The sequence below is a fragment of the Syngnathus typhle genome, linkage group LG6 (assembly GCF_033458585.1).
Source record: "Syngnathus typhle isolate RoL2023-S1 ecotype Sweden linkage group LG6, RoL_Styp_1.0, whole genome shotgun sequence".
In the NCBI taxonomy this organism is placed as follows: domain Eukaryota; kingdom Metazoa; phylum Chordata; class Actinopteri; order Syngnathiformes; family Syngnathidae; genus Syngnathus; species Syngnathus typhle.
In genome coordinates this window covers 2016961-2030094 of record NC_083743.1, presented here as the reverse complement: position 1 = coordinate 2030094, position 13134 = coordinate 2016961, and the positions used below count along the sequence as shown (strand labels likewise).

At 53.9% G+C, this 13134-nt stretch overlaps 3 protein-coding genes across 6 annotated transcripts; 2 read left to right on the top strand and 1 right to left on the bottom strand.

Annotated features, from left to right (window-relative positions):
- Positions 1 to 1178: 1178 nt before the first annotated feature.
- zgc:174895 (uncharacterized protein LOC100126024 homolog) lies at positions 1179 to 2808 on the top strand. 2 transcript variants are annotated; one of them, XM_061280341.1, is made up of 5 exons: positions 1179 to 1389; positions 1465 to 1558; positions 2163 to 2309; positions 2424 to 2515; positions 2600 to 2808. In XM_061280341.1, the coding sequence occupies exons 1-5, from the start codon at positions 1255 to 1257 to the stop codon at positions 2750 to 2752; spliced, it is 621 nt and encodes a 206-aa protein (XP_061136325.1). In that variant the 5' UTR covers positions 1179 to 1254; the 3' UTR covers positions 2753 to 2808. The 2 variants fall into 2 exon arrangements, with proteins under 2 accessions (XP_061136325.1, XP_061136326.1); XM_061280342.1 differs by having other exon boundaries at positions 2424 to 2519.
- Positions 2806 to 5591, bottom strand: rab34a (RAB34, member RAS oncogene family a). Of its 3 annotated transcripts, none has more exons than XM_061280338.1 (10): positions 5540 to 5591; positions 4785 to 4874; positions 4464 to 4690; positions 4294 to 4395; positions 4143 to 4207; positions 4020 to 4071; positions 3805 to 3886; positions 3644 to 3734; positions 3449 to 3556; positions 2806 to 3376 (listed from the first exon to the last, which is right to left on the bottom strand). In XM_061280338.1, exons 2-10 carry the CDS (start codon positions 4857 to 4859, stop codon positions 3315 to 3317), a joined length of 864 nt encoding a protein of 287 aa, XP_061136322.1. In that variant the 5' UTR covers positions 4860 to 4874; positions 5540 to 5591; the 3' UTR covers positions 2806 to 3314. The 3 variants fall into 3 exon arrangements, with proteins under 3 accessions (XP_061136322.1, XP_061136324.1, XP_061136323.1); XM_061280340.1 differs by lacking the exon at positions 5540 to 5591 and having other exon boundaries at positions 4464 to 4529; positions 4599 to 4690; positions 4785 to 4926; XM_061280339.1 differs by lacking the exon at positions 5540 to 5591 and having other exon boundaries at positions 4785 to 4926.
- Positions 5592 to 5765: 174 nt separating this feature from the next.
- Positions 5766 to 11524, top strand: nek8 (NIMA-related kinase 8). The gene is made up of 15 exons (XM_061280330.1): positions 5766 to 5943; positions 6297 to 6502; positions 6612 to 6844; positions 6946 to 7077; positions 7143 to 7351; positions 7560 to 7639; positions 7792 to 7961; positions 8085 to 8232; positions 8374 to 8450; positions 8536 to 8653; positions 8731 to 8887; positions 9001 to 9164; positions 9352 to 9504; positions 10352 to 10510; positions 11160 to 11524. Exons 1-15 carry the CDS (start codon positions 5807 to 5809, stop codon positions 11186 to 11188), a joined length of 2172 nt encoding a protein of 723 aa, XP_061136314.1. The 5' UTR covers positions 5766 to 5806; the 3' UTR covers positions 11189 to 11524.
- Positions 11525 to 13134: the final 1610 nt, after the last annotated feature.

The following is a 13134-nucleotide window of genomic DNA, read 5'->3' as shown; positions in this document are numbered from 1 at the left end:
GGTCACGGACGGGGATGACCGCCAGTAACCTAGCAATCCTTCCCTCCCTCCACCCTCCCTCCCTCCCTCCCTCCCTCCCTCCCTCCCACTACTAACGAGTAGGAGGGACACGCTGAAAAGACAAAAAAACAATTGCATGGAAAGGAGATTGGCGCCGGAATTGCGTGCAAATACTGAAAAGCTGAAGCTGACATCAAATGCTGTGCCAGTTAGCTTCAACTAAAGCCAATTAAAAAAAAAACGAATGGCGTGCAATTGCTGAAATGACCGCAAAGGCGCAAAAAGCTTCAGGTGTTCAATAGCACCGAATATTAGATGCCCAGTAAGGAGAAGGAGCCAGATGGACAGACAATGACTGGCTGGCTGGCTGGCTGGCTCCAGCAGATATCACAAACGACATATGTGTGCAGCGATCTTTTTGGGATACGAGCTCTTGTGAAGTGTCTATTTGTTGTTTTGCGTTGGAGCCTCCCTCAGCCCACCCAAGCCAACTTTTCCCTTCTGTCTCCCTCAGTGGCTGAGATTTACTTTGGGAACACGCTTGGAGGTTGCCGCTTCGCCATGGAAACAAGCATGTTCCGTGAGCGCCATGGTAATGCGGGGAGGCCAGAAAAAAGTCTTTCTTTCTTTCATCGTGGAATGTGGGCCAGGCACAGCTCCAGCATTGTTTTCCCCTCCCCACTTGACTAATACACGGGGGGGGGGGGGGGGGGGGGTTAGCTGAGAAAATCATTTCTAAATAGGGGCTTAAACTACAACCATTTCGGACTGACTGTAGCTACTCTTCAGCCTGTCGAGGAATACTTAAAAACGAACAAATAATCCAAAAAGACATTTGTAGAACTTGACCTTAAAAAAGCTTGATTGTCCCCTCCATTCATTTGCTAAAGTGTCAACCATTTGGAGGAAAAACAGGTACGTTTGTTATATAGCTGCGCTGAACTGCCCTCTAGAGGACAAAAGTGGGTACTGAACACCTCCATTCATTGGTCATCGGACAGGCTTCTCCTCAGGAGCAAAAGCAGACATTTTCTGCAAGTGAAGTTGAAATGTTAATGATTATTTTGTGTGTTTGCTTGTTGACAAATCATGCAAGAGTGGAGTCTCGCTTGCTTTGAGGGAGGGCGAGGGGGAGAGCGAGGGAGGGAGGGGGAGGGCGCCCTTCCCACCTGCCCCTCCCACCTGGCCTCAGTGCCTCGCTTGCCATTTGAGGCAAGCAGCCGCAGCGTTGCGTTACGTAGCGGCGCCTGCGGCATGGACGTGTGGTCGCCCCCCCCGGCGGACGGGGCGAGCGAAGCGAAAGGCTGGTATCTGGCCCTGATGGCGCCCAACAGCAAAGGGCCGGCCTTCGCCTGGCTGGACCCGTCCAGACTCTACTGCAACTCGCAGGTAGGGACTGCATGGCTTCCGTCGGCTTGAACCCCTCGACGGCCATCGATCCTTGCAAGGCCCTCCTCCACGCAGGCTCTGGCGGACTGCGTCAAAGACCTGCTCGCTCCCTTCCGCGACGACGCCATCGACCTGGTGGCCGGCATCGACGCCATGGGATTCATCCTAGGTAGGAGGGAGCCACTCAATCGCTCGCGCATTTGACCCGCACCCGGGAGGGCAAAGGGCATGATGGATGAGCACAAGTTGGATCTTTGTCATTCTGCCAACAATAATGTCGCAACACTACCAAAAACCTCAGAAATCAAGTAGAATACATTTAATATTTAAAAATAAAATAAAAAAAAAAGCAAAAGAAACTAGCAGAAAGAGAACAAAAGCACTTGTATTCAGATACTTCTGAGAATTTGTGACAAATATTTTTTATTTTTTTTTAAAGTAAAATGTATGCAAGCCTTCTGTTGGCCTCAGCTGTCCCAATATTTTTGCAGGGCCTCTGCTCGCTGGCCTTCTCCGATGTCAGTAGCGTCGCCCGAGTTGCTAATATTAGCTGTGCGAGAAGGCCACCATATGAATTTGTGGTTGTTGTGAAATGTCTTGCATAACGTGAACCTAACGTGGACTTGATCAGGTTAAATTGATCACATTGTAACGTGATACGGAATGAAATGACAAGGGTCTACCTTTTACGTATTAACGGGAGCAAGTTTAATTCCTGCATCAGAACTTTTGTTCAACCCGTGTCACCTTTGACCCGGGGTGCATGTGGCTAGGGGCATCCGTGGCCAGCACGCTGGGCAAAGGCTTCCTGGCGGTGCGCAAAGCGGGACATCTTTGCGTGAGCAGCCAACGGCAGAGCTACAGCGACTACACGGGCAGGGAGAAGAGCATGGAGGTACGAGACGACGTCATCCGACCGGGTAAGTCTCCAGCGGCGCATTACGAGGGTCGCGATTGCGCGTGGGACCGACCGGCTGTCGCGGCTGGCTCGCTCCCTCCCTCCCTCTCGCTAATCGTGCGATCGCGTGTGGAAGGCGTGAGGGTGTTGTTGGTGGACCAGTGGATCGAGACGGGAGGAACCATGAAGGCCGCCATCCAGCTGCTGGAGAGGTTGGGTGCCACCGTGGTGGGTAAGGCTCGCCACTTGGCAGTTATCTCTTCTCATTATTCGGTGTCCCAACTTTGATGCGTTGTGTCTTGCGGTTTTGAGGCGTGGCCGCCATGGCCGTGGAGAACTCGGAAGGAGGCAAGTGGATTCGAGAGCATTACAAATGCTCGCACTGCATCCCTGAGGAACTCCAGAGCCAAATTGATGGGCAACATTTGGACTCCTTCAAAAGCTTTGAGAAATGAACGCACTTGACTCGGTCGGGTTTGAAACATTCAAGGCCGTCAAAGAAAAAAAGCAACAGCACGCAACTTTTGCACGCATTTTTAACACTCGTTGGCAACGCACAAAGTTTGCATCCTTTTCGCGAGACAGCGACAAAGCCCTTCTTGCTATCACTGGCAGCAAATCTGAAGAAGGAATGGGAAAGCAAAAATGCCCGCAGCAAATCCGTTAACTAAGTATGAATTTCTTTGGCATTCTGGCTGGCGGCAGTTTGCGTGAATGCAGACAATGAAAAACGGCTCGGCACTAGTGGTTGCTGTTGAAATACTTGAGGACGAGCACCGGCGGACGCTGTGATGGCGGCCACGTCACTTTGGGCACCCGGCGCTCGCTGTGTGGCTGTCGAGTGACACTCGACGGCCTGCAAATGCATTTGGGTCCAGACAGAGTTTGTTAGCACTGCCCTGCACTGCCCGCTGCCGCCGCCGCCGCCGCAGGAGGCAACATGGTGTTAACGGGCCAGGAAAAGGCCACCCACGAGACGAGGCCTTTCCGTTCCCTCCCTCCCTCCCTCCCTCCCTCTGGCCCTTTTTCACTGACAGCAGGCCGGCTGCTTCCTCTTCTTGGACGGCTGGCCGCCGGCGCTCTGGATTTCTACGGGGAGCAGACGGCACGGCGGTCACGGGCCGGAAGCGCTTTCCTTTGGCCTCGGGACACTCTACTCACTGACGATGTTGCCTATTTGCCTGGTCCCGCTCTTCTCCAGCTCGGCCAGGACGTTGTTTTCAAACGCCAGCGACGCCACCCGGAAGAAGAACTCCTTCACGTTCTCCCCTTTGGACAAGGCCAGTTAATCAATTGCCGACGCCGTGAGGTCGCCGCCGCGCGTGGTACGTTCTCCCGGGCCGGCAACCTATTCACCTGTGAGCGACGACAGCGCCCAATACTCGGCTCGCATCTCCCCCGCCACCTGGAGGGCGTCTCGCTCAATCTGCGAGTACTGAGCCGGAGACTGCCAGACAAACGACAAGGTCATCCGTCACCTTGCAAATGACGTAGGGTGGGCCGCGGAGAGCACGTACGCTCAGGTCTTTCTTGGTGCCCACCAGAAAGAGTTGAACTGCCGTGGGGTCGTTCTCTCTCAGGGCATCTTCCAGCCACTGCCTGGAACGACACGAGAAAAGGCGGCGGAGGTGGCGGCTCACCGACACGCCTTCCGGCTCACTTGCTAATCCGTCCGAGCCTAACGGGCTCCAAGCCGAACCAAACCTGCTTGGGGGGCCACGTTGTTTGTTACCTGGTGTGATCCAAAGACGCGACGTCGGTCACGTCAAACACGATAATCACCACTGCGAGAAAAAGCCAGGCGACGGCCATGAGCCATTTGGACGGAGCCGCTCCGTCGGAATGGCTCGCTCACCCTGCGCTGCCCTGTAGTAGGTGGAGGCGATGCACTTGAACCTCTCCTGACCGGCCGTATCCCACCTTAAAGGAGCCCAGGAAAAGTGCTGAGTCACAGCGGGCCCGGCCCACTCGCTCGCGCCGGTGACTCGGCCACGCTGCAAACGTACAGCTGCAGGCTAAAAGGGACGCCGAGCACCTCGAAGCGCTCCATCTCGAAATCCACGCCGATGGTGGCCTTGTAGTTCTTGTCAAAAGCGTCCTTGCAAAACCTGAGTTGGACAGCGCCCACGCCACGTCACGTCAAAAGGAACTTGTTGAGCGCTCAGAGCTGGCTTACCTGTTAATCAGGCAGGTTTTGCCCACCGCCAAGTCGCCCACCACAATCACCTTGGCAATTTTAAACCTGCGGGAAAGGACGAGACAAGAGGCATCAGGTCGCCGCTCGCGTCGTCTTTCTTGCCCGCCAACGTACCCGACCGTGCCGGTGCGCTGCTGCTGGCACGCTGCCTTCACTTTGGGGTTGAAGTCGCGCCCTGCCTGGAGCGCCGCATCTTCACAGAAACACTACGGATGGAGGAAGGGAGGGATGGATGGATGGATGTTCATAGCCTTCTGGCCCAATTTGAGCCATGTTCACATGTTTGGACTTGTGTTTTACCTGAGGAAACTGCGGAATGATGCGATCCTTGCGAACGGGCGGTAAGACGCTCATGCTTGGACCTCGCGTCGACATCACGCCTCAAAGCAGCTATAGAACATTTCATTTGGTCCCATCAACAACTAAAGTCAGAAGACCGCTCGCTAGGCACTTCTTTGAAACAGACAAGGTGAAAAGTGGCGTTGGCGTCCGTTGCCATGGTGACACTAACCAAACCTCACAGCAATGCGTCCAAGCCCTCTTCAAACTTAATCGGCTCCGGAAAGTCTCTCCATTCATTAGTAGTACGCCACACGACTTAATGATACTCTTGTCAGAATGATGTCGAATATTGTGAAGATTATTTTGTCAAATTCGGCCTGCCGCGATGTGTGCGGTCCTTTTTGAAGAATGCTGGGAGAAAAGGTGACTCACGGCGTGGACTGGAAATGGCAAACAAGGCGAAAAAGCCGCAGCGAAAGCAGGCTGATTTTGTCCTTACGGCCCCCGAAAAAAGGGACCAGACAACTTTAATCGGTTTATCTTTCATTCATCTTACTTTTAATCCTAGCCTTCCTCGAATGTGGAAGACGAGAAATTCACGAAGCGTTGGTTTTCCTCCTGCACTGCAAAGGGAACATCAGCCTAAATGTGCTTTTGCAAAACCTTTGTCACACACTCCAGATAAAAGCACACCCAGATGAAAGAAAACTTGTCGTTGCATACTTGAATGGCCGCGAACGCCGAAAGTGGCCAAAAAGAAAAGAAGCCCTTACGTTGGCAAGACGAGATGGTGGCGGTGGTCTGTCTGGTCGCTCTCCTTTTTATCCGTCGTGTTCCTCCCTTCCAAATGTCACTCAATGGGAGGACAACGTGTCATGCGGGAGTGATCAACTGTGGAGCTTTATTCGGAGCGCTCTTGGATCGAAAAGCGGAGAAGAGGCAGCAAAACCCAATCCGCCCGCAGCAGCCAGACGATCCAATCTTTCCTCCCTCAGCACAGCGCGACCCCTGCTGGACGAAAGAACAAACTACCGGATGTGATGGGAGAAATGAGGAAGCCCAGCGGACGTGACGTACACTCGGGTTGCCCAGGGAGACGGCGGGAATGTTTCTTCCGAGCTGCTGCGACGATGGAGAAATACGAGAAAATCAAAGTTGTCGGAAGAGGAGCTTTCGGGTAAACGAAGCGACGTCATTCACCGCTGCACTTTTCACAGAAGGAAAGTGGGCTCACGTTTGAGCGAGTCGAGCGCTCGGCTAAACGAGCTTCTTTCGAACTAAACGGGCAGACACGCACGCAAGTCATCGAAAGGGAAGCACGTCCTCGACGTTCTTTAGCCCACAACTTTGGCAACAACTCCCCATCTTAAAAGAGACGATGGAAATAGTACAATTCAAAAGTAGCTCATACAAATGGCACCCAAGTGTCACTTTGGCCACATGTGGTCAAGACGCTTTGGGTCCTCGCTAATCCACAGCCAAACTGTCTGTCTGTCTGTCTGTCTGTCTGTCTGTCTGTCCGTCTGACAGGATCGTCCACCTGTGTCGGCGGCGCAGCGACGGAGGTTTGGTCATCCTGAAGGAGATCCCCGTGGAGCAGATGTCCCGTGACGAGCGCCTGGCCGCTCAGAATGAGTGCCAGGTACTAAAGCTGCTCAACCACCCCAACATCATCGAGTACTACGAGAACTTCCTGGAGGACAAGGCGCTCATGATTGCCATGGAATACGCACCCGGTAAGACTCGTTGACTCCGCGTGAAACAACATGATTTTTTTTTTTGTCTAGGTAGCTGGTACTCAATTCAACACAATGTACCTTTAAATGTACCTTTGTTGCCATGTAGGCGGCACCTTGGCTGACTACATCCAGAAGCGCTGCAATTCCCTGCTGGATGAGGAGACCATCCTTCACTTCTTTGTGCAGATCCTGTTGGCCCTCTACCACGTGCACAACAAGCTCATCCTGCACAGGGACCTCAAGACGCAGAATATTCTGCTGGACAAGCATCAGATGATCGTCAAGATCGGCGATTTTGGCATCTCCAAAATCCTCGTCAGCAAAAGCAAAGCGTACACCGTGAGTTCTGTAGCGCTCGGGCGGCTCACCGGATCCCATCTTACGACAAGGATTTGTTGTTTTTCCAAGGAAAAAAAACAATCATGCGCGTGCCTCTGCAGGTGGTGGGAACACCGTGCTACATCTCTCCGGAGCTTTGCGAGGGCAAGCCGTACAACCAGAAGAGCGACATCTGGGCTCTGGGCTGTGTCCTCTACGAGCTGGCCAGTCTCAAGAGAGCCTTTGAGGCGGCGGTGAGAAAGAAAGCCAGCCGCAACTCCGAAGGCGGCCGCCGTAAAATCCCATTTTTTTCTTTCAGAATCTGCCCGCCTTGGTGCTGAAGATCATGAGCGGGACCTTCGCCCCCATCTCGGACCGCTATAGCCCGGAACTGCGGCAGCTGGTCCTCAACATGCTCAACCTGGATCCCTCCAAGCGGCCTCAACTCAACGAAATCATGGCGCTCCCCATCTGCATACGCCCGCTGCTCAATCTTTGTACGGACATCGGCAATGTCAAGATGCGCAGGTTGGAAAATTCACCCTGCAAAATGTAAACAGACTGCATTTTGATTGGAATATTGAAATCCTTGCAAAAACAATGGCTAGGAAGCGCCGATTTCGGCGACGACTAGATATGTGCTAAAAAACAAAACAAAAAACCCCTAACCCTTTTTGCGTTGTCATTACAAAACCTACCACCCGTGTCACCATGAGTTCAAATGTCTTGTGCCCAGGATTGAGAAACCACTGTCCACTGTGCAGACCGGGCCACAAGGCAGAGCCGGAGGGCGAATGCCGGGCGGCAGATCCAGAGGTAGCAAACTACTTTCTGGTTTTCTTTCCTTTGATTCCTTTTTTGCTATGGCCTGAGCACAAAAACAGAAAATTGGGGAGCAAGCCATGCCAAAGCACAAATACTCAGTGGACACAAAAAAAAAAAAAAAGTGCCTTTGTTCCCGTCCACAGCTGGCACAGGCAAGCTGCATTCCCTCCCGCTGTCATCGGTGTACACGTGGGGCGGCGGCATCTCGGCCCCGCTGCGTCTGCCCGTGCTCAACACTGAGGTGCTGCAGGTGTCGCTGGGACGCACGCAGAAGATGGGCGTCACCAAGTCGGGCCGCCTCATCGCTTGGGAGGTGCGTGACCATCAGTCGCATTGGGCCGGCTCGCGGAAAGGCGCTCGCTCTTTCAGCGAGCTACGCCATGTGTCGTTCCGCTCGCCAACTGCTTTGCTTTGCTTTGCTTTGGGATGTGGACAGGCGCCGTCGGCGGGCTCCGCCGAGGTCAGCCTGCCCGGCGCGGTGGAACAGATGCAGCCGCAGTTCATCTCGCGCTTCCTGGAGGGTCAGTCGGGAGTCACCATCAAGTCCGTTTCCTGCGGAGATCTCTTCACCGCCTGCATGACAGGTGAGAGATTCTGGCAACAAGGGGCAGGCCGGGCGGGGCAGGCGGGGCGGGGCCGCTCTCGGCTGACTTTGGGCAAAAGCGGTGGCCAGCGAGTCGCTCGCAGACGAGCGGCAAAAGTTCCAGATCCGCATCATTTTGCAGACAGAGGCATCATCATGACCTTTGGAAGCGGGAGCAACGGCTGCCTGGGCCACGGCAACTTTAATGACGTCACACAGGTACCGTGGCGTGCGTCACTGCAATCCCAATTCAAAGAATCCAAGCAGTAATCCCTCTGCTCTGCTCTGCTCCGTTCCGGCTCAGCCCAAAATCGTGGAGGCGCTGCTCGGCTACGAGCTGGTGCAGGTGTCGTGCGGCGCGTCCCACGTTCTGGCCGTGACCAACGAACGAGAAGTATTTGCCTGGGGAAGAGGAGACAACGGTAACGTGGGAGGAGTGACGCCTGCCGGGAAGTCCTCGCGCCTTTGTCTGTTTGTGACGCCGTCCGTCCTTTGCCAGGTCGCCTGGGTCTGGGCACCCAGGACACCCACAACTCTCCCCAGCAGGTGCGTCTGCCCGCCCGCTTTGAGCCGCAGAGGGTCCTGTGCGCCGTCGACTGCTCCATGATCGTCAGCCCTGGCGCGGCCGACGGGATGGTGGCTTGCGGAAGCAACAGGTCATTAGTCGCGCGCGCGTGGTCACCGAGCTCTCGTACTTTTGTCACTTGCAAGTGGGGCAATTACTTTTGTATTTCACAATCTGTACTTGTTTCCCGCATTTTGTCCGTAGGTTCAATAAGCTGGGTCTGGACAAGATCACGTCCGGCGAGGAGCCGACTCCCTCCGACCAGGTGGAGGAGGTGCACTCGTTCGCGCCCGTCCGATCGGCGCCGCTCGACAAGGAGAAGATTGTCTGCATTGACATCGGCACCGCCCACTCCGTCGCCGTGACAGGTCGGATCCAGCCTCCGGCGACGTGCAAATTCAAATCCGCACATTTTATGTCTGAAACGAGAGAGAGAGAGAGAGAGAGAGAGAGAGAGAGAGAGAGAGAGAGAGAGAGGAAAGCAATTTCATTCTTCATCTTGTTAAAGTTTGAGCCTCATTTGTTCACCCTCGGTCGTCCCCCCCACCCCCGCAGAGAGCGGCCAGTGCATCACCTTTGGCAGCAACCAACACGGACAGATGGGCTGCGGGTCGCGACGGGGCGGCCGCGCTCCTTACCTGGTGCCCGGCCTGCGGGGAGTCACCGTGGCGGCCTGCGGAGACGCTTTCACGCTGGCCATCAAGTCTGGTGAGTGAGTGCGCCTTGGGAGTCTTTCTGCTGCTGCTGCTGCTTGTGTTTTAGTTCCACGGCGCCACCTGCTGGCAATGTGCCGAGTGCTCGGATAATCGTCATTTGCACCCGATCAAACGGGTAAAAAACTGCATTTCAATGGGCCGCTTGCATCAGGAAGGCCATCCATCCATCCATCCATCCATCCATCCATCCCTCCCTCCCTCCCTCCCTCCCTCCCTCCCTCCCTCCCTCCCTCCCTCCCTCCCTCCCTCCCTCAGCTCCCCTGGTGGGGGAATCTGAATAGACACTTGCAGTATCAACCTTCTGCCAGTAGAGGGGGCTAGAAGCATTGGGGGCGGTGCGGTGAAAGTGGTTTGTCGCAAATGCGCGTGCGCGTTTGCTGCTTGTGTGCACAAGGGGCCGGAGGCGACGATTGGCGAAATGTCACATTGTGCCAGTGATTGGCTCCCCCGGTGTGAAAGGCGGCAGCGGCCGACCTGGCCTCCTGCAGCTTCGGCCCATCAAGGGACGCCTTTGTTGGCAGATGGGGCCATTGTGTTGGCCCTGCAGGAGACACCTTGGCAGATCTGGGGGGAGAGGGGGGCGCATGTGTGTGGATGTGTGCATGAGTTAGGTACATAAAAAAAAAAAAGATCTTTTTTTGTGAGAAACAAAAAAGTTCATCCCTGCAAAACTAAGCAAGTGATCTACTGTAAATCAAGGTGTATGTGTGTGTACTGGAATCTTTTTTTTTTTTTTTTCGCTAAATGTTGGTCCACATAAGGCCAAGCAAGTGATGAAGTTGTACGTACGTGTTGTGTGCTGCTGACCTCAATTGCTCTCATGTTCCCTGTCATGACAGATGGCGAGGTGTACACGTGGGGAAAGGGCGCCCGCGGGCGCCTGGGGAGGAAAGAGGAGGACTCGGGAACACCCAAGGCGGTGCAGCTGGACCAGAGCCGACCGTTCACCGTCACCTCGGTGGCTTGTTGTCACGGCAACAGCCTGCTGGCACTCAAACGTAATGTTTTACACACTGGCATTTTGCGGGCGGGCGGGCGGGCGGGCGGGCAGGGGGGCAATGTACTAATCCCTCCGCCAGTGCCGTTTGTAACTTCAAACAGACCTCCAGGCTTTGTCAAAGTGTTTCAGCAGCCTAAAATGGACAACTTGGTGCCAGCGAGCAGCCAAAACGTCCCAGCAAACCAAGACACAAAAAGTCTGCCATTTTCTTTTCAACTGGCCACATTTGTCCGACCAGCTTTTACCCGTACGCTCGTCAAGTGGCTGTCAAACACCAAACCCGTGGATTTCGGTCTTCTTCTCACTTGAATGCATCCCTAAAGCTAGCTGCGGCCAAAAGTCTCAAGAAGCCGCACCATTCTCAAGTGGTGCTTTTAGCACCATGCGGCGCGGCGCTTGTCAAATTGCGACAGCGTTTGCCCGAGAGAGCTGCGACACGACCACGCTCGGTTTAATAATCCATTCCAGTCCGGTTTAAAAATAGATGCAGGTTTAGAGAAGATTACATTGCATGACAATTTAATAAGTCATGTTGTTGCTAATCCTTGCCGAGCCGCCGCTGAGACAATCCAAAAAGCCACTGACAACGGCATTTTGATTGACGCTTTGTTGTTTCTCACGCTTCTCTCGTTCCTCGCTCGTTTCAGCTTTGCTCGACGAAGCCGCCTCGAGGTGATAGCGTCCGCGACCCGACTCCAACCCCTCGGAATCTTCCCTGAAGGACCGAGCCGGCGTTCTCTGTTTTCACCCCAAACTATCGGAACGTGAGGTAGATGCAGAAAATACACCGGCGGCGCAAAAGAGCGGATGATCGCCTTTGAGGAAGTCCAACGAAATCTGGGCGTGCGCCTGGCGAGATTTTGGGAACAGAAAAGGGAAATTCCCAGAAGAGCTCCCACAGTCGTTCGTCACAGGGATGGGGCAAAAAGAGCTCTCGTATCGGGCTCCTAAAGTACTGACATGTCTTCAAAGAAGTCAAAGTTAAAAAAAATAAAAATAAGCCTTGAAAACACACGCACGTCCATGTCGTCTTTTTAAACCTATAGCTCGTGGAATTACATGCGAGATGTTCCTTCCAGAACGACGCGTTATTATAGAGAACTGAGGAGGAACAAGATCATTGCAATGAATACGTTTTAGTGGCTCAAACGTCAGATGGAAATCAAGTTCACAAAGGACGCTCGCTCACAGCACGTACGTAGGCGCATAGCGCACGCTCGGTCGCAAGCAAGCAAGCAAGCAACCAGCCGTGTCGCCAAGGACGTGCTTCGCGTTCTTTTCGTCATGAGGAGCAATGTGAGCGTGAGAAAGAAAACATCCGACCCACATGCGCTTGAATTCTTTTCCTCCAGTCAAATATGAACTCAATTGCACTGTACACCTTACAGCAATTGTTGCTTGCTTTGGGGAAAGCGATTCCATTCCGATGTTTCACTGGGGAAAGAAAGATGACTTGCCGTCATCGTAGCTCCAGGCGCAGGCGGGCGGCTAAAAAAATGGAGCATGTGCCGCATTTGGCCCCGTCAGTGAGGGGACGCCATCAATCAGGCCGCCGTCCGCCCTGCGGCCGGGCCGCCGTACGGCCATTGTGGCCGTAAGAGTGCAAACCGGTTCCAGGGCCGCCCCCGCCCCGCCCCCCCACACTTAAGCCTTCCTGAGAATGAAGACGTTTACAATGCACACTGGAAAGAACAGTGGAGTGTTTAAGTCCGATGTCAGTCAAGTGACCCGCACCGAGCCAACGGACAGACACACTGCTCACATTGTGCTCCACCGGCCAGATTAGCGGAAGGACAAAAACCCTGCCAGATGACCAAAAATCAATGAGGGGAACCTATTCCCATTCCAACAAGGTCAAAGTCCACAAATCGTCAAGAAGATATTCCACCAGTAGGCCAGCCATCATCTGCATTTCAACCAGTAAATGGATTTGAAAAACTCTTGCGGTGTCAATTCACACATGTGAATCACTCAGGCGTGAATGTGCTGGCGGAAATTGACGTTGGCTAGCAGTCGCGTCTTTGACGGACGGGCCTTTGCTTTCAGTTCATCGTACTCGAACTGAGAGCGTCTCAGCTCTTCTGAGCTCGTCAGTACAGCAGCGACGCTGAATATCGGACGCAGTGAGAAGATAAGGCTGGCGACATGGCGAATTGTACTTTTAATAAGGCGAGCCCAGTGCCTTTGATGTCTTGAACGCAGCATCATTGCATTTGTTTGAAATAAAGAGGATTGTGCACGTTCCCCTCCATTGTTTTCCCGCTGATGATGTCATGATGATGTAATGCTGTAGCAATGTGAAAACTCCTCTCCGTCGATGTGTGCATCCGCGCGGTGCATTGCCAAGGGAAAATGGTTGAAGCGCCTCGCCAAGCGCCTCCTTAACCTTCGAATGAGCATGACCATTTGTCCCGCTTCATGCGCGAAACAAAATCGCTCTTCCATCATTTGGCTCTCCTTTGTTTTGCAGGTGCACCTGTAGGTGGCACTGTAGCGCTTGTGCTCGACGACGCGTGCGTGAGTGAGTCTCTTTTGTGTTTGCTGGCCTAATTAAGTGCAAATCGGCGTCCGACGCGCATCTAATTGGCTGCCTCGCTGATGCTGGGGCAATACGGCGGGCGG